At 41.6% G+C, this 23,750-nt stretch overlaps 4 protein-coding genes across 5 annotated transcripts in view; 2 read left to right on the top strand and 2 right to left on the bottom strand.

The window, feature by feature from the left end:
• The window catches only part of LOC113670902 (ectopic P granules protein 5 homolog), a 38,436-nt gene extending 24,607 nt beyond the window's left edge, over positions 1-13,829 (top strand). The window contains exons 35-56 of the mRNA XM_027187114.2: positions 97-239; positions 591-637; positions 996-1,117; positions 1,366-1,551; positions 1,827-1,958; positions 2,367-2,448; positions 2,934-3,055; positions 3,652-3,853; positions 4,353-4,428; positions 4,617-4,720; positions 5,182-5,351; positions 5,864-5,949; positions 6,583-6,679; positions 6,798-6,862; positions 7,153-7,242; positions 7,705-7,768; positions 8,618-8,762; positions 10,540-10,896; positions 11,424-11,556; positions 11,771-11,980; positions 12,440-12,551; positions 12,993-13,829. Of these exons, the coding sequence (XP_027042915.2) occupies positions 97-239; positions 591-637; positions 996-1,117; positions 1,366-1,551; positions 1,827-1,958; positions 2,367-2,448; positions 2,934-3,055; positions 3,652-3,853; positions 4,353-4,428; positions 4,617-4,720; positions 5,182-5,351; positions 5,864-5,949; positions 6,583-6,679; positions 6,798-6,862; positions 7,153-7,242; positions 7,705-7,768; positions 8,618-8,762; positions 10,540-10,896; positions 11,424-11,556; positions 11,771-11,980; positions 12,440-12,551; positions 12,993-13,235 (2,988 nt within the window). The 3' untranslated portion in view covers positions 13,236-13,829. The remainder of the gene's footprint in view (positions 1-96; positions 240-590; positions 638-995; positions 1,118-1,365; positions 1,552-1,826; positions 1,959-2,366; positions 2,449-2,933; positions 3,056-3,651; positions 3,854-4,352; positions 4,429-4,616; positions 4,721-5,181; positions 5,352-5,863; positions 5,950-6,582; positions 6,680-6,797; positions 6,863-7,152; positions 7,243-7,704; positions 7,769-8,617; positions 8,763-10,539; positions 10,897-11,423; positions 11,557-11,770; positions 11,981-12,439; positions 12,552-12,992) is intronic.
• Positions 13,830-14,419: 590 nt separating this feature from the next.
• The window catches only part of LOC113670901 (uncharacterized), a 30,041-nt gene continuing 20,710 nt past the window's right edge, over positions 14,420-23,750 (bottom strand). For both annotated transcript variants that reach the window (XM_027187113.2, XM_089195434.1), the window contains exons 8-11: positions 20,799-20,921; positions 20,273-20,386; positions 19,482-19,713; positions 14,420-19,107 (exon numbers count right to left, since the gene is read on the bottom strand). In XM_027187113.2, coding sequence (XP_027042914.2) covers positions 15,797-19,107; positions 19,482-19,713; positions 20,273-20,386; positions 20,799-20,921 — 3,780 coding nt within the window. In that variant the 3' untranslated portion in view covers positions 14,420-15,796. The remainder of the gene's footprint in view (positions 19,108-19,481; positions 19,714-20,272; positions 20,387-20,798; positions 20,922-23,750) is intronic.
• Positions 21,479-23,750, top strand: part of LOC149049848 (uncharacterized) — a 2,483-nt gene continuing 211 nt past the window's right edge. The window contains exons 1-3 of the mRNA XM_089195436.1: positions 21,479-21,735; positions 21,916-21,998; positions 22,130-23,750. The exon at positions 22,130-23,750 is cut by the window's right edge and continues 211 nt beyond it. Coding sequence (XP_089051562.1) covers positions 21,567-21,735; positions 21,916-21,998; positions 22,130-23,401 — 1,524 coding nt within the window. The 5' untranslated portion in view covers positions 21,479-21,566 and the 3' untranslated portion in view covers positions 23,402-23,750. The remainder of the gene's footprint in view (positions 21,736-21,915; positions 21,999-22,129) is intronic.
• Positions 23,669-23,750, bottom strand: part of LOC149049847 (uncharacterized) — an 857-nt gene continuing 775 nt past the window's right edge. Inside the window, exon 2 of the mRNA XM_089195441.1 lies at positions 23,669-23,750. This exon is cut by the window's right edge and continues 335 nt beyond it. Coding sequence (XP_089051567.1) covers positions 23,688-23,750 — 63 coding nt within the window. The 3' untranslated portion in view covers positions 23,669-23,687.

The raw sequence follows: 23,750 nt of genomic DNA, 5'->3' as shown, positions 1-23,750 counted from the left end.
CAAACGAGGGTACGAACGAGTGTACGAACTTCTTCGCATTTCTTTAACACAACGCCAAGCTTTTTTATCTATATTTGCTTGTTATTACTGTAATAGTTCCTCGCTAAACGACCCAATGAAGTTATGATCAGAAAGGTTGCTGATAATCGTCGTGAGCAGGAACAAGTTGTGCAGAATTTCATCCAACCATGCCCTGCCCGCTTGTGTGAAGGTGCTGCTTACATTGAGAGCATTATCACGTGAGTAGGAGTATTTATATACAGGTTTATGAGCATTTTTCCATCATGTTCCTTTAGTAATCCTTTATTGGGGTCTCTATTGCTCTAATATCTTTTTGTTTTCTAAAAAGTCGCGGAATACTGATAAAGTTTTTGTGGGGTTAAACTCAGTCACCTTCCTTCTCACGTTTTCACTTTAAAGCCATACATCGCAATCACTCTCTCCTGAGTCCAGAAAACCTCAGGTGGGTTTGAAGATATGACGGTAATGCGATTTTTTTCATGCTTGCATCTCTTGGATGGTGGCATCTTGCTAAGACACCGTAGCGCTGTGACTTTAACGTAAAAAATTGAAAATGATTTATCTTTAAGGTCATTGGTAAACAAAGCAAAGTCTTCTTCGGAGAGGAACATACAAGGTAATTTTTGCCTTACTTTGCAAGCGCTTAACTAAGTGCTGAGAACAATCCGGGACTGTCTTGGTTAAGGATCATTACGCTCTGTTATTGGCCTAAAAGAACTTACGCCACATTCTTGACCAATAATATGCAGTATTATAAACCAATCGTGACGTGGTCCCTTTGTTGTCTGCGTCTCGGGTACTTTAGTTAAAGTTCTCTTCGGCCCCTTTTTCGATTAGTCTTTGTGATTGTTATAGTATGGTTTTTTGGGAGAATCAATCAAAACCCGCTCTAGAACCGAGATTACGACAGGGTACATTGCTTCCGTTCCTTAACATTCTCTTTTGTCTTTGCTGACTTGTGTTTCATGTTTCAGAGATAATCAGTGACATTGGGACTGCTTTGTTTTATCATGTTACCGGAGCAATGGACGACAGTGTTATGAACTACCAACCAACAGTGCAGTTTTTTACATCATGTGTTGAGATACTAGGAAAGGTCAGTGATCGACAGCACTCAGCTTGCTGTATTCTCTAGCTTCTCTGATAGTTTGTAGAGAGTAGTAGAGTTTCTAGTAAAGAACTAAAAATTTCAAAGGTAGAACTGTACAATTATCCTTCTTGTTCGTGTTCAGAATTTCTCCCAGAATCTTGTAAAGTAGCAAACTTGCAGCAGTTTTTTTTCCTTTACCCCTTTTCCTGCGATATCTTTAATCCTTTTTCTATTGTTTTTTGCTTGTTCCGCAGGAATTTATTATGAACAATCCCACTCAGACAGAACAGCTTCTGTCGGCCATCTTGGAACACACTTCCATCTCGGTGCTGTTAGTTCCATTTTTTAGCCCTAATGATAACCCTGATTCCTTTACCACCATGTACCGCAGAATCCTAGAAACGGCTGATGGAGATCTTGTTTTCTCGTTACTCACTAAGGTAAAATAAACCGATTTGTCAGTAGCTCATTTATTTATACTTTCAACAGTACAACACACTCATTATTTCAACTGGATTCTAGTTTCGGGAGTGCCGTCAGCTTTCTTTCCACTCTTTGCACCAAGTGACCTAGTACTTTAAAAAATTTTAGGCTGGAACCCTCTTTTCTTTAAAGTTTTGGTTTTCCTATTTTTTTCCCAAAGTTATGTAAGATTTTGTCGCGCAAAGCAACTGTTAACTGTCACTTGCAGTAGCTTGTGTTTTTTGTATTGTAGTTTGAGATGCGTAAGTGGCTGTCCTCACCAAACAGCAATCTTATGGAGAGGTCAGCCCTCACACACGCAGTGTTTGAAGCACTGAGCAGTGTTGGATATGAACCTCCCGATAACAAAAGATCTATTTTAGAGGTGAGTTTAATATTTTTTTCTGTATTTCTCCCTTTCTGAGAGTTTCTTCTTCCACTCAAACGTTAACAAAGAGCCGTAATGGGGTACAGTGAGGATCCTTGTCACTGGTTTTTTTTATGAACTGAACGATAGATGTCACGACAAAAGACACACACACGGAAGCTAATGGAGTAAGAGACAGACAGATGGCGAAACCGGTCCACTTATTGTTGGATGGAAAGATAGGCGATCTGAAAAACTGACAAACTGACGGACTTACAGACTGATACAGTGATGGGACCGATGAACTTGATAACTTTGATACACAGAATGACTTTCTCACTTAATAAGGTAGTTTTTCTTGTCAAAATGTACCAAATAAGTGGTATCTATCTAAACCTTATACTCACTCGTTAAACAATTATCTAGGTGTATTTGCGCCATCTGTCTATTGTTCTGATGTACAATTTTCCGGAGCAATACAGTGATGGTCTCAGGCTTCTGTGTGAAGGTAAGAAAAGTGCAGTGATTGCGTATGCACGTGTACAAGAACTGGATAACATGACCACCTTTAAATTTTATTAAGGTTACATGTTGCTTTACAGACACCCGATAACTGCCTGCAGCGCATGTGATAAGCGGCGAGAAGGCAAATCTTGGCATAACGTTCGCTGATGTCTTTCAGTCAGGAAATACTAGAAGCACTGTGGTAGCTCCATAGCAGCTCTAGAAACAATCTTTTTGATGAAAGCTTCAGTTTTCAGTGAATGTTCAAAATTCAACAGCGCATTGCTATCCAGGACCTCTGGTTGAAATGTGCGAGAGAACCCTATAAGTCCCAAGATCTGATTGGATATTCGTACTTTTATTATATGTAAAGAATTTGGTGTTATATCTGTGTAACACTGCTGATCTTGATACGTTTATCTAAACCTATCACTTGTAGTTTGGAGCAGAATGCATATAGGAACTGACAGTTTTCTACCTCGTTTTAAGGTTCAGGTAAGCGGACTCTTTGTCTCGATGTATGGGACAAGTTTCTGTCCTGTATTGGCTGTGTTCCCACCAATGAAAAGGAGCCTTCCACCGCGTCAAAGGAAGTACTGGGAGATGAACAGGTAAAATTCCTTGGGGATTCTTGTTGGTAATCTGATATAGAAAATTTAGCTTCGGTTTGTGGACTTTCGGGATCCGTGTGTTGCTTTTCTTCCCTAGCTTTTACGATATATTTTTACATCTCAAAACACTGAATGATTTTTTACAAATCACTGCTTACAACCGAGATTCGTTGAAAACGTGAATTCTCCATAGTTAATGAAGAGCTTTAGACGGTTAACGACAATAGTTGTGTTCTGTTTTGCTTCTTGATTACAACCGTTTGGCAAATAATTTGAAAATATTTTCATTCCCTGTTGGAGAACATCCGTTTGCTTTTGTAGTAAGCATGGTTCTTAATATGAGTTATCTCTGTGGTTATGCGTTCAAACCCGAAATCTCGTTCGAATATCGCTTTGAATATCTCCTTGGTTATTGATGTTCAAGCAAATAAGCAGGAGGAATATCAAAATTTACCATCAAGTAGACGATGTCATTACACACCTGTTGCTCCCAACTAACTTTAGATATGGAGAGTCAAATAAGTGTCAAATTCCAACAGTTAAAAAGACTCTTTTCTCTAACTCTTACAATATCCTCTTTCGCTTCGATCTTTTAGGTGCTCGAAACTCTTGATTGGCTCACCAAGTACTTCAGCGGTCAACGGGCTGAACTAGGAGGTCACGTGACTGGTGGCCTCTACACCATGTGGAGGCCATACATCAAGCAGCTGTCACTTGTCCTCGGTTTCATGTGTCAGCAGATTGTCGTCAGAAGAGCGGCTGTTGTGTATGCCAATCGGGGCCAAGGATTAGAGAAAGGTATGAAGCCTTGTGTTATAAGAAATGGCTGATACCGTTTTTCCTCGAATAAGGGCTAACGCTCTAATAAGCACCCACCCCCGAGTTAGCCACCCCCCATCTCAGGCTACAATATCGAACAAACGCCCCTCTCGAATAAGCGCTCCATCCTCCCTCAGTTTCTTAAATAGTTGGAATGCAAGGAAAACTTGTTTCTTTTGTTACTTCCTAAATTTTTAAGCTTCAACTACGACGGAATCAGTACAGGAGAATAATAGGCGCCCTTACTATAAGCCTAAAATTTTAAATAAGCGCCTGTGCTGCTATTCGAGAAAACATGAAGAACATTAGGTATGACACTAACAATTTTCGGGGAATTCTGATAAATTGTGCGAAGCGAGGATGAAAAGAAAATCAGGAGGAATCGTAAAATTTCCACGAAATCCCCATGATCCGCATAATGCACACTCGCAGATCAAGTAGTTATGTGATTCCCTATCGCTGTATTTTATTTCTGTAGTTCTTACAGAACTCTGGGCGCTGATCTGCAGAGTGTTTGAGCCATGGATTTGCTCACAAGAGTCTCCTATTCCTGGGTATGTTTGGAACATCATTTAACTTTCCCATTCTCACTGGAAACCTTTGAGCTGCTGCTGATATGTAAATGCTTCTTCGGATGTGGTTTTTGGTTTTTGTTTTTTTTTTGTTTGGTATTTCTTTTTTATGAGTTTTTTCGTTTTTGGTTTGAGAATGACCAGTTACACCTGATCTACTCGTTTTACAGGAATGTACCAGTAGCTCCTTGGAATGAGAGTGAAGTTCCTCAAGCAGCAGATATGATCAACTTGTTTACCGATACATTGAACTGCCTACAGACCCATTTAAATGGTATGATATAGGCAAAACTGTGCTGATTTAAATGTATATAGGACAAAGTGGACGAAGGTTTTAAGAATAAAACGTTTATTAGCACCTTTTCCTGGAGGATTACGATTAACGCCTTTGGAAGATACTCCAAATTTGTTCAAGAAAAATGCAAAACGGACAACAGGAAACCAAGAGCGAACACGGGTGGGTCAGAATAGAGAAAAGTAAAACGGATAAAAAAAACAATAATAATATGTTAGGCCAAACATGACGTTGCTGTTTTTACAGCGTACGGTCTGCTGTATTTTTTGTTGGTTCTGCTATGATTTGTTCCTTCTTTTATTCTTCTTGTCTTCTCTCTTTGCCTTGTTGTTGTTTTGTTGTTGTTTTATTTAACTTAGTCAGACTGGGACGAAATCAATTGAAGTTAGCCCTTTTAGCATCTTTCTTGACCGAGTGGTTTTGTTTTCTTTACATTTCAGCTCCTCACAGTGGATCATCTATGATGAACATGTTTTGGAGTTTTTTCGTATCATCTTTAACCAAAGAAGGAATACCCGAATACGTGCTCAGAGTGTATCGCTCTAAGTTCTTTCAACTCCCATGGCAGAGCTTCATTCCGACATTACATAACATGCAACTTATGCAGGAGGTTTGTTGTTTTTTCTCTGAAAATTTGCGTTTTTTGCCCTTTAAAAAGTAGTTCTCAGAATGCTTTCTTGTTACACATAAGCACTACTTTCGTAGTAGGAGATATTTCAAAGATGTTTGCTGGATACAAAAACACAGAAAACCTTTGTTATGTTCACACTGTATTACCTAAAGAGGCGGAAGGAGGGGAGGGGGTGGGGAGAGGGGAGGGGGTGGGGAGAGGGAAAGAGAAATAGAAAACGTTTCCATAACGTCCGAGTTTTTTCTCAAGTCTCTCCAGCTCTTAGATGCGGCTACGATTCAAACGAGGAGAAAATCTGCTATTATATTTGTTAAATATTTCCCAAAATCTAAAATGTCAAAATCGTGTTTTCATACCCTCATTTAAATACACCTATCGACCGGTGAGAGCGCTTGAAGGACCTCTAAACTTTTCGTCGGTCTTCGAGTAAACAAAGCTCTTAAACATATTTGAAGAGCGTGTAACATTGTAATAATTTTCTCTCTTCTTAGCTGTATGGTGTGTGCAAGAACAGTTTTAGGTTCCTTGGTGCCGTATTTCCTCTGATGGACTGGAACCACATAATTTCTCTGTACTCGTAAGTTGCATGTGTGATGTATCTTTTAAGTTCTGAAAGTAGCTACCCTGGTACTCTTTTCGATGGACCGCGTTTTACGGAGTCGTTACTTTTAAGGTACTAAAATTTTGACGACTCTAAAACGAACATAAACTCTTTTTTATCAAGAATAAGAAATCTTTCCGTGTTTACGCCCTACTGTTTGGGCTCCCTTGTTAGATTGAGCATATGAAGAAAGACGCCTGTTACATCTGTTACCTGATTTTCGTTGTCTTCCGACAAAAAGGGACACTATGATGTTTCAACCCCAGGAGTGTAGTATGTTTTCGGGGTCGCTTCTTGAGCGTTTTTCAGGAGCTGAGATAGAGGGAATTAAATTAGACCCTGTAAAGTTCTTCCTCTAAATGCTATGCTTCACCAACTGCATAAAGTGCATGAACAAAAACAAAAACCCAAGATGTTGGTAACATCAAAATACTCACAAGGCAGAAATGAAGGGAGTATTTCCTCTTCAGTTTTTAAGAAGAGCAATGTTGTTCTGACTAGCAACCTGGTCATGATCAGTCAAAGTATTTTACTGCACCCTCTTTAAGTTCGTTTCGAGGAGTGTTCTAAATTTACTTAATGGAATTACACGTATTTCTCTATATCTAGGGAGGGTCAAACCGCAGAGGCTGTGACTCGTCTCCACTCTTCATTGTTTCATCTATTGGTCATGTTTTCAAATGAGAAGGGAGTCACGGCTGTACAGGTAAGTGAACTGACCCGTCATGCAGAAAAACCGGTGTCCGGTGAACCGCAAAATTAATCATTTGGTGTGAAATTGAGATATTTGAGAATCAGACACTTAAGATACGTTCTGTTTACAGGGTTCCAAGATGCCAGAGTTGCTCAATGTTGCTCTCGCATTTCCCTGGCATTACCTTGATGGAAGGTAAGTATTGAACTAATGCTTTGCTTTTAGATTTCCGGTATTCTACGTTAAGTTTGAGGGATTAGATCTTTGGAGAGCTATGAATCGGCTTGTTAGCATCTCATCAATTGAATTCAATTGAATTAAGCAGAATGAATACTCGCTTTAGTGCAAGTTGGTTTTTGTTTTGTCTTGTTTTGATTGTTTTGGTTGTCAACTAAATCTTTGTTTCCTTGGTTGGTCTTCCAAAATCCAATTGTCAAACTGAAGTAAATCCCACAAAATAATGACATTTTTTGTCATTTTCACAGAACTTTCGAGCAAGTTGTCTCTTGGCAAGTTGATAACGGTTCGGCTGAGTTGGTGCTAGACGAGAAATCTTGCATCTGGCATGCGTTGAGGTTAGTAACTTAGCTTTTCCACAAGAAATCAAAACCCTGGAAAATTATGCTTCCAGTTCTTTTACCGGCATCACAGTTTTTTCAATCTATCGATGGATATAACTCTTAAGACAATATCTGATTTCCACTTCAAAAACGTCTTCTTGTAACTGCTGTTTGATGAGCCGCTTCGACACAAAAGGCCGTTTGTTCGTGATCTTACTGTGGTAGACTTCCTGGTTATGAATAGAGCCATTTGGAATTGGTTGAAGAAATGGTGTTGGGATATATATTGAAGAGAAACATATATCCCTCGATTTCCGAAGGCTTTTTCAAAAACATTTCCAGTAGTCATCTCGGTCAGTTTGAACAAATCGGTCCTTACTCAAGACAGGACAGCGGTTTCAAATTAGCCTCTGGTGTAGTTGGTGCACACTAAGTTAATAGTGTGCTGGTGTGTTAGAGTATTTTGTTTTATTTTAGGTTGATCAGAGCTGCTGCAGGAATTGTAGTCTCTGAAGATGGCTCCATGCAACCTACACGCCCTGTAAGTTTCTTCTGAAATGCCTTTGCTGTGCTGATTGTTAAAAATGGGCAGAATGGCCTGTTAATTGTTTTCTATGTTAACATTCCTCATGTCATCAAGCTTCTTAGACATAAGCCAGAATTGGTGATTGGTGGAATAACGGTACAAACCAGAGCGTAGATTTTAACGTGTCGAGAAAATAGCAGATGGGCATCCTCACCAGAAATTTTGCTAATAGGGAAAGAGAATTTCAGAATGAAAGCCCTCCATCGCGGTTGACCGAGACGCAATTTTAGAGGTTGACCTGAACGTTTCCCCCTCCCCCCCCCCCTTCCACGGTGGGGACAAATTTTCCCGTTCGTACATATTCCCGAGTGCAGAGCTGCGTGCAACAAATTGCACAATTTTGACCTCCCTAAGGTATCATCGCATGATCTGAATTGAGTAGAAACATGATTGTGACCACGGAAGCCTAGTCTTCTTTTTTTCTTCATATCTTTACTCAAGCTGGGAGCAGTTAATGTCTTAGGTATGACATGGTGACAACCTACTTTGCTCTGAATTAGAGTGCACGGTTTCAAGAAGTCGATCAAGTGGTCTGATCGTCCGTTTGCGGAACGTTGTCCTGAAAAGTACTGTTGTCAATAACAGGGTCTGACGTTTCGAAAACGTGAGCGAAATTCATCGTTAGAGTCAAGAAGCATGACACACCCTTCCTTCCCCATGTTTTATGGGAGTTCTCATCCTGAGTTTCCTGCCATCCAAGATGGGCAGGAATGCTAATAATCGTTAGTTGTGTGTAAGTTACTTGGAAATTATAAACATTTCAAATATTTTCGAGTAACAAGCCAAAATTCTATCTTGTTTCAGGACACAGCAGCAAAGCGTGCGTCGTACGTTCGATGTGTAGCAAGTTTGCTGTCCAAGTGCTCGATGGACACAAAACACAAAGTCAAATCTTACGGACCAGTGATTTTTTTTGTACTTAAAGATATCGAGTCTGTTGCTGGTTCAGGTCAGTAAAGAGCGCATTAACCTACAAACGGAAAATTCCTCGTCTGAGAAGTTTCGAATTATTTTCAAGGCAGAAACGCTCAGTACTAGACATTCTAGAAATTTACTCTCTTTGGATGGTTGGCTGCATATGCCTTAACGTGACAGCGCGATGCTGTTAGTGAGTTCGCACTAATTACTTGGCTGTGTAACCGCGTGATGCGGTTCCAGTCAAGACCCATAAATTGACCCTTGCTCACCATAGAGTCTCTAGTAGCTCAGTGGTTAGAGCATCCGACTAGATCACGGAGGGTCGTGGGTTCAAATCCCATCTGGGGCTCGGATTTTTAACTTTAATTTACTCTCTTTGGATGGTTGGCTGCATATGCCTTAACGTGACAGCGCGATGCTGTTAGTGAGTTCGCACTAATTACTTGGCTGTGTAACCGCGTGATGCGGTTCCAGTCAAGACCCATAAATTGACCCTTGCTCACCATAGAGTCTCTAGTAGCTCAGTGGTTAGAGCATCCGACTAGATCACGGAGGGTCGTGGGTTCAAATCCCATCTGGGGCTCGGATTTTTAACTTTAATTTACTCTCTTTGGATGGTTGGCTGCATATGCCTTAACGTGACAGCGCGATGCTGTTAGTGAGTTCGCACTAATTACTTGGCTGTGTAACCGCGTGATGCGGTTCCAGTCAAGACCCATAAATTGACCCTTGCTCACCATAGAGTCTCTAGTAGCTCAGTGGTTAGAGCATCCGACTAGATCACGGAGGGTCGTGGGTTCAAATCCCATCTGGGGCTCGGATTTTTAACTTTAATTTACTCTCTTTGGATGGTTGGCTGCATATGCCTTAACGTGACAGCGCGATGCTGTTAGTGAGTTCGCACTAATTACTTGGCTGTGTAACCGCGTGATGCGGTTCCAGTCAAGACCCATAAATTGACCCTTGCTCACCATAGAGTTTCTAGTAGCTCAGTGGTTAGAGCATCCGACTAGATCACGGAGGGTCGTGGGTTCAAATCCCATCTGGGGCTCGGATTTTTAACTTTAATTTACTCTCTTTGGATGGTTGGCTGCATATGCCTTAACGTGACAGCGCGATGCTGTTAGTGAGTTCGCACTAATTACTTGGCTGTGTAACCGCGTGATGCGGTTCCAGTCAAGACCCATAAATTGACCCTTGCTCACCATAGAGTCTCTAGTAGCTCAGTGGTTAGAGCATCCGACTAGATCACGGAGGGTCGTGGGTTCAAATCCCATCTGGGGCTCGGATTTTTAACTTTAATTTACTCTCTTTGGATGGTTGGCTGCATATGCCTTAACGTGACAGCGCGATGCTGTTAGTGAGTTCGCACTAATTACTTGGCTGTGTAACCGCGTGATGCGGTTCCAGTCAAGACCCATAAATTGACCCTTGCTCACCATAGAGTCTCTAGTAGCTCAGTGGTTAGAGCATCCGACTAGATCACGGAGGGTCGTGGGTTCAAATCCCATCTGGGGCTCGGATTTTTGACTTGAAACGCTCAGTAACCAATAAAACACTTTGGAATGCACTCGCTATAGCTTCACAAGAAAACGCAAAGGGAAATTATCGCTCTTCCCTGCAGAAAGTTGCGCAGTGTGAGAAGCGCCACCCTTGTTATAGCGGTAATTTCCGTTGAAGCTTCGATTTTCTCAAAGGTATCCTAAGATATGTTTTGACCACTTACGTTGATCAGTCCCCAGCTTTCTCTGACTTGGCGTGAATTTCTAGAATGTCATCTTGTGAACTATGAATGACCTTCCACCTAGGTGTTGATCCAGCAAGTACTGCATCAGAGGTGTGCATGATGATGTCCGAGGCACTCAACCTCTTGAACATTTGTTCTCCCGTGGGAGATGTACTCCGTGTTACTCTGGACTCTATATTGCAGTTCATCCGCGATACTTCTTGTACAATGGTTGTCTTGGTGTCCATATCGGCAGCTTGTAGGACCCTTGCTAACATCCAGTACATGGTCTCCGTTGCGGAGACTGGAATCCAGTCATTTTTTACAAAGTATTCGCCACCAAACCCCACTGGGGCTCAAACGGACGTGGATGGAGGCTGGGCACAAGTTGTACCCAGTGTAGCGGTGCCGGAGCTCGCACAAGATGAATTTGTTCAAGGTCAGTTCTATTTTTGTTTTATTTTCCAGGCCAATTCTCGCCAGCTCCTCGGGACAAACCGCTCACTTATATAAAGAGAGATTGTGACACTGTGAGAGGATACAACACGAAAATCCCTGACTAGACTCGATCACGAGTCCTATGTGATTTCATATTTCGGTTATGAGCTCTGGTTTTTGCTCTTATCAACTATCACGCTTAGATATCGAGAATGAATAATCTCAATTTTGTGGTACTGATGTAATAGCCTTTGAAAATTTTAAGAACTCCTGTTGTTGTTGTTGTTTTTCTTTTTTTGGTTTGTTTTCAGCTGCACACTGTTAGGGTATTAACTTAACTCACCATCTATCGCAGAATTGACAGCTAGTAGCGTAGGAGAAGAAGGCTGGAAGATTTGTACAAAAAACCAATAGTCTGCGTCTTCTCCTTTGATAAAACAAACTCTTGCAACTACTCGGGCGCTACTCGAATGCACTTTTATTCGGTTAGTGACATATTTCATGGAGTGATTTATATTATTCTTTCAGAATGTGTCAGGCAAGGTGCTCTGCTGACGCTCTACACAAACATACTCCTTAAGTTGTCCTCATGTCAAAGTCCAGTCCAAGAGATGTCTGTTCTTACTGATATAGTCACGTGGTGCTCGCAAATTAAAATGAGGTGAGGATATGGATATGATTTTTAGTGGGTGAAACAGAATACACACTCATCAGCTCGAGAGTTAGACAGTTGTCACGATGTGATAAAAGATTCTCTGGATCAATTTAAAAGGAAATGTATAGATCTGCAAGGGAGAGTTACGAATCAGATCATGGGGTAAAGATTTGTGTCTGAACCTGCCTTTATTTGAGTTTCTTAATCTCGTTTATCATAGGCGTGAATTTGAAACCAAGGTTACGTTACTGTGGCACAAGATTCTCCAACTGTCTGTGAGACAGGTTTACTATGCAAAAGGACCTTTACAAGATTTGACCAAACAGCTGTCATTTCTTGCTTCGTATCTGCATTCGTTAGGAGAAGACAAGTCTTCTGCTGGTTTGTTAGGAGCTATTGGATTTGGAAAGAAGTCGCAGCTTAGTGTTCAGTGAGTATTTTTGTGTTTTTTCTTTGAGCCGATTGTCTCTAACACAGTCGACGCTCTCTGCTGGCAGTTTCTGCCACAACTACTTTGAAGGAAGCACCTTGCAATTTTTATGGTCACATTTCAGCGACACAGAGAATTGTCACCGAATGAAATAAAAGCTTAAAATGATTTTTTTTTTCGGGTTGACAAACATCTACGAGATAAGGATAATAAAAAAAAACCAGGGTGATGAAGGATGGATAAACAAAAAGTTTAAAAGAAGTGTCAGTCGAATTTTTCAAGATTGATAAACTGTAGCCCTCTATTGACAGAACTGTGATTGAGGGTAGTTGATTTAGGGTGCTAGAAGAAACTCGTGAATCACTTGAGTGATCTACAGTTTTTAACACTATGTTGAAACAAACTCACCTAAAAATCAATACATTGTACGTAGTTCTTTAATTTCTCATTTCTTTGCAGATTCCGGTTCATGTGCCGCGCATTGGAAGCTTTCCTGCTGGCACAGATGCCTTCAAACTCTCTTTTGAGACTAGAAGCCAAAGCCCCAGGATATGTGCGAGAACCGAAAGGGGTACGATCAGAATCCTTCAGTCCAATTTCACTGTTTGAGATTCAAAATAGAATTTTTTCCTGAAACTTTCAGAATACTTTACCACTTTACCATCTGATGTCGAAGAACTAAAACCCTAGCTATCACAACGGCCATTAAGAGCAAAATTTATATACCACTGATATCTCGAGGAACACAAATACTCGATTTCCAGCGCGGTAACACGATAGGGAACTGAGCGCAACTGGCTTTATTTTCACATCTGATTGGATGACGTGAGTTTTTTACACCAATACAAGGCGAAATGAATGAAATTAATGCAATCATGTATTACTTTCGACTCATTAACAACGTACTCTTTGCGGCTTTACAAATAATCATCTTGGAAATTTAATGTGCAACGTAGAAGAACTACTTCCAAAGTGTGCCTAATGTTGCTTTTATTTTGTTCTTTCGTGGCAGACAAAGCAGTTAGCCCCAGGTGGACGTGTCATTTCTTCCACTGCCGAAGCCGAGCAAGCTCTGAATAACTTGGAAACACTTCGAGTTAACAAACAATACGCGAGTCTAGCAGAATACATCATGGAAGCTTATTCATTTATTGCTAATCCTCTGAATTCTCTCATGGAAGGACCACAGTTTGTAGTCATGCTTGTGCGTAAACTGTTTCCAAACGATAGAGCATTAGATATCATCGCGGTTTAAAAAAATCATTGAATCAATGTCCTCGCTAAGAGGAAAGACAATTTATATTTAGCTATATAAAGGAATTTCAAAAAGCGTAATTTCTGCCCAAGTTTATAGGCAGGAAAAAATTACTACAATTCACAAATATTGTAATTCATTGCGATGAGTCAGGGATACTATGCGGGCATTGCGTGGTAATTTGTACTTTAAAATACTAGTCGTGGATATGGAGTAGAGTCAGAAAAATTTGGGAATCCGAGCGTTCCACCCAAAGACATCAGAATATTCCTCGCTTAAGAGACTAAAAACGAATCGACGTTGCTAAGCAACTCTATATTTCAGGAGCTCGAATAGCCAAATGACGTCGGACATTTTTCGGCTACTGGTGAGATTTCGCCGAGGATGCTATATTTTGTTACTTTAATTTCTGACCGTTAGAAGTGCCTAAAGTAAATAGTGATTTCGCTACTTTCTCTATTACCTTTCTGTCGATGATGTTGGACAAACACAGAAATCTAGGCTATTAATGTACTAAAAAGAAAAATCAGTTTCCACTGTGATTCTGTGGACCTGCTCCAATTTAAATTGGTAATAAAATTCCTTCACTATGTACAAGATAGCAAGTTGTTTACCCATACATCACTTCGTCATACCTCATACAGTGGCCTTGCTTTAACGCTCTTGAAACGAAACTTAAAACATGGAATGATTTCGTATGAAGAAATTCGACGAACGGTTATGTTAGGGATCTTCGCAGTCACAGTTTCGAAAATTTCTTGAAGGAAAATATTTTCATATAGGTAACTAAATACAGAAGGGAATAACTTTCAGCTTTCGCTGATCTCGACCGGGTGCAATTCAGTTGGCTCCTTCAAGTAGATGTTTTTAGGTGACGGCAGTCGTCAATTGACCAAAGTTATCCAAGATTTGATCGAAATAATCGAGCCTGTATTTTAACCTAACAACTGATCGCGACTTGTTAGCTCACCTTTTCCCACTTATGTAATATTAGGTCCTTAAAAAATATTTTCCGATTTGCTCAGCATGCAGTTTTGATTACGCTTTATTATATCCATACTCTAACGAAATTTCTCACTTAATCATATTTAATGACACGAGACAACGAACAGATTTTAAAAAGGTTTCACCAACAACCCGAATTTTGATCACTGAAGCTGTACAAGGAAAAGGCAGTCACACAGTAGAAATAATTTAAATTTTTAATATCGTCTCTTTAGCTTCTGAACTTAACTCTGCAAAAATAATAAGTTAATATTGATCTTCAAATATTGCACACGAAGCTAAAGGCAACAGTTACACCTCGTGAAGATAACAAAAAAAATGATGGCTTTTGAACCACTTTTCTTTGCCTACAAGGTGAAGGTGATTAGAGAAGCTTTTGTGAAAGGTTAGGATAAAAACCTTCAGTCTTAAGAAGTTCGCTATTCACTGCCTGTTCCAAATTCTCGCCGCGTTTTAGCGTCCACGTTAATTTCTGGCATGTTTTACCAATTACCTGGAGGATGCAAACTTCGTAAGATAACATTCCTAGCTCCTCCAAACGAAAGCAGTGGCTAACGACAACATTTAAATCCAACAACGCCTTGAACAAACTTCAAACCAATTTAAGCCACGAGGCAATTTATGAGCTTGTAATCATTGTCACATAAAAGATGAGAAGACTGGTGTTCTATACAAATAACTTTGACCATATATTATAATTTGTGAGTATATGATGTAATATATACCGTTATGATCCATCAATTATTTTTGCTTGTGCGCGATTGGTCTAAAAATCACGTGACCGAATATTCCCACCTAAAACTGGGGGATATCCGTGGATATCACCCAAGTGATATTCCCCAATTTTAAACCATACGTCCACTACCATAAATCCTCGTTTAAAATTTAATTCAAAATGAGAGCGTTTTGTAGTTGTTACTGAAGGAGGGAAAGAATTGTTTGTTCATTAAGTCGTTCAAGAGAATAAAAAACAAAACACCCCACACCGGCAGCAGTACCCTGTTTGTAAACATTTTTTCACACGCGTTGCAAAATACTTGAAGGATAATAACCACAAAAGCCTCTACTATGAGCGAAATTATCCTCGTATACTGTTCCTTGAACATTATCTGTTCCTCGAACCATATAAATCTCCTCGAGCTTCGTTCTCGGAAAACTGTTCGCATCTTGGAACAGATAATATCCGCAGACAAATATCCGTGCATATTTTCCCGCCAAATAGAAGCTGTCGTTAACATAGCAACACTAGATATATCTACAGTGATTTTGTATTTGACACAACTTAATCACCTAACACCCTCCACATCCCTTCTTGAACAGATATCAACAGCCAATCAGGATGATCTTGACGAATAAAGTTAACTTTCGGAGTTCTCATTAGGGAAAATTTTACCACTTGCTGACACCAAAAGCCTTTCATAATGTAAACCACTCAAGAGGTGTTCAGTATGAGCTACAGACTTTGCCATTATGATGAACTACGTATTAAATCACTTTAAAAGGAATTGCTCCTTGATTTTTTCATAAAATTCCATGCGTGAGATTTAATGGCTTTCTTACAGCGACGTAACTTTGACTCCTCTTTTGCTTGGATCAGAATTCTTTTTCTGTTCGCGTCCTGACGTGCTCTTGAACACACGATGCAAGCTGGGGCTGGATATTGGAGAGTCAGTCGAATCTCGTCTACTTTTCACCATCTGTTTCTTAGGAATATTTTTTTCCGAATTCTTAACGGCTCGACTGCGATTACACTTCCCACAATTACCTTTTGTAGAGCTTTGGGCGTCTGGACGACGAATCCAGACATTCTCCATTGGGTCACAGCTGCAAGTTGATGAAGCAACGCTCTCCGTGTCCGCTGAACGAGAAGGATTAGCCTCGAATGTTGGTTTTTGAATCCAAGCATTTTCCACCTCGAAATAACCTATTACTTTCCGAGGGTGACCGAACAGGTTTCGTTCACCTTCGATAGCGATCTCCGTATCTGCGTCACTGTCTGAGTCACGGTAGGATTTGAACTTCTGTGTTGAGTGCTTCTGATCAGATCGCGCAATGTTTGCGAAGATTTGATCCGAGGTACCGGGCTGCTTTACCGCTTGACGTATTTTCGAGGAGTTCTCCTCCTGCAGCCCAAACTCTGTCATCTCGTAAGTCTCTCCAGGACATGCCTCGGCCCACTGGTTGAGTCTTTTAACTGTAGACGGGGAAACCATGGAAGTAGTCTCTCCCTGCTGAGATACTGACTGCTGAGGGTGTCCGCCTCCTCCTTCAAAGTTTTTCTGTACCACACTTCTGATCTTGGATATCACAGACGCCTCTCCAGAACCCTTGTCTCTTGATGTGTCTCTCTTGGGTTTGTGTGATACATGTAAAGGGTACGAGTCACACAATAGAGGTATTACCACACAGCCGTCGCTCGAAGAACGAGTGTGTTGGCGCTTTTCGGTAGCTTGTCCACTATGACGGGGATCGACATCAGGCCGTTCGTAATTCTGCCTCACGGAGGCATCTCGGCGAGGTTGGCGACGATACTTAGCCAGTGAATCATTGCTGTGATTCCATTTAAAATTTGCAGCATGTCTTCCCTCCAGAGAGGCTCCGCTGCCCACACTGTTCGCGTCAACGCCTCGTGCCTTAGCTCTCCGTTGTCTACCGGCCAGAGCCCTGGGACTAACATCTGATCTGCTCCGTAGGAGGGAAGGACTGGGTTCGACATCCTGGACAACGCCATGGTTGGAGCTTGAGCTCGAGTGAGCGAGAGAGGCAGAAGATCCAACTTTCTTTTTCCTAGACTGCTGTACACGTGACGCGGCATCAACATCTTGCCTTGTGACTGAGACGATACCAGCCTGACCGGCGGAGTAGGAAGGCTGCGATCTGAAGTCTTCCGTCTGTTTAGAGACAAGGCCATGGGGGTGTAGCGGACATTGTTGGACATTATTTGCAGGGTGAGAGGAAGCTTCGTGATCTTGCTTTGCAGCTTGACGCGTGGAAAGTGGAGGCTGGGTAGCCTGGCCTTGGGGTATTGGAGACTGAGTTCTCGAAGAACTGTTTAACACTCTAGCTGGATCACTTTTAATTCTAGCTTGTGCCTCTGCTGATCGCATATTCGCAGGCATACTGCGATAGTGTCTGGCTGCACGAGATGATGTTGACTCGTTATCAGTAGAACTTCCTGGCTTCACAGCCATCAAATTTCGTAAGGCTGCAGCTGAGGCCTGGGCAATGGCTTTGTGCTTCGAATTGATAAGCGACTTGAACAGAGACACAGCACCGAGCTCCCAGAGGAGCTCCTGATCCTCGACGCACCGAGCCGACAGGTTCCACAAGGCACCACACACATTACTGACGACTCTTAGACTTGGCGAACGTAGTTGAGTGAGCATTATCTGAAAGCAGCTGCAATCCCTGAGGGTTTTACGATAGTCGGGACGCACGGCAATGTGTGACGAAAGATTCCTCAAAATTCCTCCGCTGCTCTCTACCACGGAAATGTTACCAGAGGGACTCGAGTAGTTGAGACACCTGACGAAGAAATTCAGGGCGCCTGGTGCCGCACAAATCTCTACCTTGTTATCCGAGCAATGAGCTGACAGGTTCCAAAGAGCACTGAGGGTTGTTCTCAGGGCGGGTTCGCCCTGTAATGATTGGGCCGCTGCCAACAACGCTTTCACTGCACCAGCTTCGCGAAGAGTCTTGCGGCAAAATTCATCCGCTCTCCAAGACAGGTTTCTAAGTACACTTGCAGAAACTTGAATAATCTCTTCTTCTTCAATGGTGTTCAGCTGAGCGATAATGGCGTCTACAGCACCTGGGATCCCGCACAACAAGCTCTTATTCTTCGTATTACCGAAAGTAAGATTGGTAATTGTCATGCCTGCATATTTACGAAGACTGATGCTGTAGAAGTCTTTGCACTGTCCATTCACCTGGTGATCGATCTGCACGAGTTCAGCGATAGCTTGAAGGCCACCGAGTTCGCAAATGGCCGTGCGATGATCTTCTTCAAACGAAAGCTTCATAAGGGCAGCAATGGCCGGACCTGGTCCATATTCCCTCAGAGGTGGATACCAACGTTCCGCACAGGGGTGTACTGCTAAACCTTTAAACTGCACAACATCACAGTGCGCACGCGCTATTTCCAGCAGTCTTAGAACTCGTATCTCGCGACGACCACGCCTATCTTCCACGTTGGAGTAGACAATGTTATGCAAAGCGAGTCCAGCACGCGCGCGAGCCTCACGGCGCGAATTTTTGTCCGTAAAGTCTTTACCGTGGAGCAGATCAATAAGAAGCGGTAAACATCCTGATTGCCTCATGGCTGCACAACTGTCCTTGCTGTTTGACATCGCCAACAGAGTTCGTGACATGTCATCTTTGTCATGTGTTCCCAGCATGGACAAAAGAGACTGTACCATGTCGATTCGGGTGTCAAGGTCGTGGTGAGTGGCCGCGGTGCTGGCGAAACTGACCAGGCTGGACGTCTCCATGCCGTCCAAAGCGTCATGCGGTGAATAACACATGGCTTCCAAACTCGACTGACTGATGCTCCTGGCGATGCCCCGATTATGGTTTCCTCCTTCGACGCCGCCATGATTTCTCTCGTTTTGGCCACTTCTCACTTCACGTGGACCAGTGCATCTGCTCGGCCTATCCCTGTTGCTAGGTAACGGTTGATTGACTAGCCTGCTATCGTCAGCTGGATTCAAAGCAACTGGCTTGTAAGTATCCGCCATAACTTTACTAGAGACCTGGGCTTGAGTAAGAGTTTGTTTTTCCTGCGGGGGCTCCACGATAACGATGTCTTTGGTAATTAGTGGATCGCCCTGTGGCATAGCTTCACTTGTTACACCATCAGCTGGGGGTCCTGTGGAGGAACAAGTCACATTAGTACATTAAAACAACACTGGCAATTTTTCACAAAGCATGGCTGATGCATTTAGACAAGACTTCACAGTGGATATTTGATCGTTTTATTCCAACGATGGTCCTCTTAATGAATCGATATCAAAGCACATGTATTTGCTAAATGGTTAAATTTGTTTTGTTAGATGTTTAGAAAGATGTAATCGTGTTCCCTGTGATTCTCTTGTTGGAATCGAATTAGTGGCTTTAAAATTTGATGACGGTCTGATGACACGATCGAAAAAAAATTTCTCCGACTTGATTTTCATCACCCTTACAGTTGTGCCACTATTCTTCCTGGTAACGAAAAAGGATAAACGTAAAGCGCCTGAATACCTTGTCCTTGCTGTGCATGCTGGTCCTGCTCGCTACAAAATCCACTATCTCCCGGGACAGGTGGTCCGACTCCTTGAACAGTTTTCTCGGCAGCTTTTTCATCGCGGAGAACTTGCACTTTATCGCTTGCCTCTGCGATTCCTGTGCTTCTGACCTCCTCTTGAATAGCTCGCTGTTCTTCCAGGGTCATTCTGTACGATCGGTTTGAAGAATGATCTGATCCGTTCCGACCCTGTGAGATTTTTAACAGCAGCATTACATAAATACGCTGAAACATTGTTGAGTTTATAAGTTTTTAACTATCGGCAATAGCTCCTTACAGCTGATTGAGGGTAAAACTTATTAACATACTCTCTCTCAAACTCATCGTTCGTTTAAAGTTTGGATTTATCCTATGTGCTTTTAATAGTGCGTTAAAAGAACTTAAAAGCAACAAAAAATTAACCTTCACTGAACCAAGGATAAAACTGAATCACAACAAATTCATCTTGAGGTCCTAAATGTCTAAAAAAATCGCAAGATTTGCTTGGAATCACTTATCTATATAATCGAAAAAAGCAGAACCAGTTTTAAAATACTGCCGATCCTTTTGCAGATGTTATAAAATTCAAGTGCCTCGATTAAACTGATAACTGCGTTTAGAGGATGAACTATGGTGTTTGTAAATCATAAATCACAGCAGCAAATTAGATACCAGCACTTAGTGGGCACAGTCGAGCACAGGTTGGCAAAATAATTAGTTGTTTGTCAAATATTAATTCCCTACAAAGTGGACAATTGAAGGTACTCACCCCACAAGACTGGCGATCATCCTCCATCCAAGGTGGAGTCAGATAAATGTTTTCTTCTGAAGGACGGCGCGAGTTTTCCATTGATCTTGTTTTACGATATTGGGCAGCAAAGTCCTACAGCAGGTAAAACAAAAAAAATTAACCACAAACATCAAGTTAAATCCATACGGACTGCTGGCTCTCTCTATATGCAGGCAACTGATAATCAAACGTCGATAAAGTTACAGTCAACAAACCAGAGACACGGTTTAAAACCATGTGCATGAATATCAAAGTGAAAACAACAACATCTGTAATGCGCAGCGTATCAAATTATAGAAATAGAATCTGTCGCTAGTCGCCCACAGTAACCATGGAGCTAAACCAGGAAGCAAAGCAGAGCAAAATAAGAATGTCCCCAATAACTTGCACAGCTGAGTGAGTTTCTGTGAAATATATCTGCATGTACATATAATATTCAAGTTGACAATCCTATCAGTAATCTGAATAACTTTACTTTTGGAGTGCAGTACAAATATGTATCTACCTTGGTAGAATCTCTCTCATCTTCCTCATGCCAAGGGGGAGGCTGTCCTTGTCTCATACGTTCCTCTATCACCATGTTATTGATGCTAAAGTTCTTTGCAACTGGTTCTTCTGTCACAAATGGCTGAAGGAAATAAAGATTTTGACTTCATGTTACTGTTGTTGTCTTAAAAAAAACAGTTATGCACAAAGTTACAATCAAAAAATCCTGAATCAAACTCAAGTCACCTCTGACAATATTTTGTAACCATAAAATGGCTGAGGATTGGAAAGATAAATCAAAGTTTCAATCTCACTAAGTAATAAGACTGGGAACGAGCGCCTAGCAGGCAGCACACGTTTCCGACTCGCTCTCTCTGATTTCCAATTTTTACCAATTTTTCCAATTTTTACCATGAAACATTTTTAAGGACACATTATCTACATTTTGGGGATCTCGTGGATGGCAAGGATTTACTCTAAAGCGTTTCTGGTGGCTGCTCGATCTTTAATTTCGCTAGAACCTCTCGATGGAGCTCTTTGGCGTTGCCTGGTCGACAATAGGATATCGAACCGTTTGCCGACACGTCGCGGCTGCAGAGCAGGGCGTCGAAAACTGGGTCTTGCTGAACATGATTTGGCAAGCCCTAATCTACTCTCTCATCTGCCGCCGTTGAATAATGTCCCTGGCTCTAGTATAGGGTGATATCACGCACCGCCATCTTGGATCGAGGGCCGCACCAAAACGAGGCTGGACGGGCATCCTGGACGACATGCTTGTTTAGCCAATATGGCTGAAGGTGGATTTTCTGCTGCGTGGTCGAAATCTCTCCGCAATGTTCCGTTTTTTGACGCCTCTTTTATCGAGACATGGCTTGAGACCGATGGAGAAGTCCCGAAGAAGGTGGTAACTCGTGGTTATAGTAACTTCTGCGAAGGGTATATCTTCGATGTCGAAGGTAAAAGTTTCCTTTCAGTCTCAAATTTAACTGCAACACTGGTGTGATTTCACGCTACGCATGCTTCTTTAGGCATCTTAGATCGTGCTTTTTTTTCGTTTATTGCACGATTCGCCATTCGAAATCTCTTGTGCAAAATCTATAGTGTATTAAACTTCCATATTCGCACTTTGCTTTCAGTTAAAACTCAGGATACACAAGTAATTGTTAGAGCTCGAAGCTACAAATCACAGAGAAAAAATGAAGAGCCATGGAGGTTACAGGTAAGCTTATTTATAATACTTAAGTTTTGTCTCAGCTCGAACTTTGCTTGATGTAATTTTCATACGAGTTAATTCTTAAAACATACACACACACATTCACAGCAGATATTTATCCATTTAATTTTTTTTAGGTTGAGATATCAAGGACTCCCGAAGTTAAAATAACCAGTACCTCCTGCAACTGTGAAGCAGGTGCAGGGCTCTGTAACCATGCAATAGGGCTGGTTTACCTCCTTGAGCATTATAGAAAACTGGGCTTAAAAAGTGTACCTCCTGCCATGTCAAAAACAAGTCTACCACAAACATGGCACGTTCCTCAAAGGACAGCAGGAATCAATCCCCACGAGGTGCAAGAGGTGCTGGTGCAGCAAGTGAAACCACCGAGCAATGATGCAACACAAAAAAAGAAAATACGCAGGTTAGATGGAGTACGGTCCACTCTGTATAATCCGATTCCAGAACATTTTGGTTCACCCAAAATCATTGATTCTATGAGAGACATATTCAAACAATATGAAGACATGCAAGTAAACAGTATTGTTCCAGAAACTGACAGTTTGGACTATGTGAATAGTAAACTAGGGAGAGTAGCTCATGGCTCAGTTATATCATACCAACAACGTCAGAACACAACCAATGATCCAAAAATTCACATTAATGTTGAGGGGCCACAGGAGCCACTGCCTTTTGGTGTACCATTGCTTAAAAGCAATTATACATTTGTGCCTACTTTGGCAGAACTTAACTTTGCTGAAGGGCTTAGTGTCTCACAAGCACAATCCTGTTTATATGAGGAAGAAACAAGGGAGCAGTCTGACACTCAGAAGTGGCATGATCTGAGGGCACAGAGGCTATCTTCGAGTAAATTTAAAGATGTTTGTGCCCGAAGGGCTGACTTTGAATCACTGGCAGTAAGGCAACTAAAGAAGACTGTGCAAACTGCAGCCATGAGGCATGGTATAAATACAGAAGAAGAGGCAGCTTCTGCATATGCTGACAGTGGAGATTGCAATGTTTTCCCTGCCGGGATTGTTATCAACCCATCATGTCCACATCTGGCTGCCTCTCCAGATCGAAGGGTCTATGATCCCTCTGAAAACAATCCCTGGGGGCTGCTGGAAATCAAGTGCCCTATTACGGATTCAATCTCGCAGCTGAAATATCTGAAATGTGTAAATGGGGTTTATAAACTTCGAAAAACACATAGCTATTACTACCAGATCATGGGACAGATGATGTTGACAGGTTGTGAATGGGTAGATTTTTATGTTTATTGTAAATCTGACTTTCATTTAGAAAGAGTGAGGTTTGATGCAGAATTTTGTTCAGAGATGAAGATGAAATTAGACAAATTTTATTTTGAATACCTCCTCCCTGAACTGTTAAAAAAAGTGGGGGCATAGCCTGCTTTGTGAAGCATAGTTAAAAAAATCTGTGTGACTAAGCCTAATGTTTTGATAAGTGCTTGAAATAGGATGTAAGCTGTAGCAGCAGAGACAAATAATTTATGAAAGGATTTAGGATTTTTGGACTAAGTACATGTAACCAACTCATGTGAGCTGTATAGAGAATGTGATTTCGAACCTCCCTTACAAGGGGGCACCACCTCTATCCTAAAATCTTCTTGTGGGGGGGGGGGGGTAAGGAAATGTAATGGAACTACACAATACTAACAGGCAAGTTATTGTTTTAATATAGTGGCCCTCTAAAGTTTGTGAGAAGGCAGCAAATAGTCCATATTTGGTTTACTGA

Source organism: Pocillopora damicornis, chromosome 2, assembly GCF_964200805.1.
Source record: "Pocillopora damicornis chromosome 2, jaPocDami1.2, whole genome shotgun sequence".
NCBI classification, from domain to species: Eukaryota; Metazoa; Cnidaria; class Anthozoa; order Scleractinia; family Pocilloporidae; genus Pocillopora; species Pocillopora damicornis.
The sequence above is the reverse complement of the archived record's forward strand: the minus strand, read 5'-3'. Positions and strand labels throughout refer to the sequence as shown.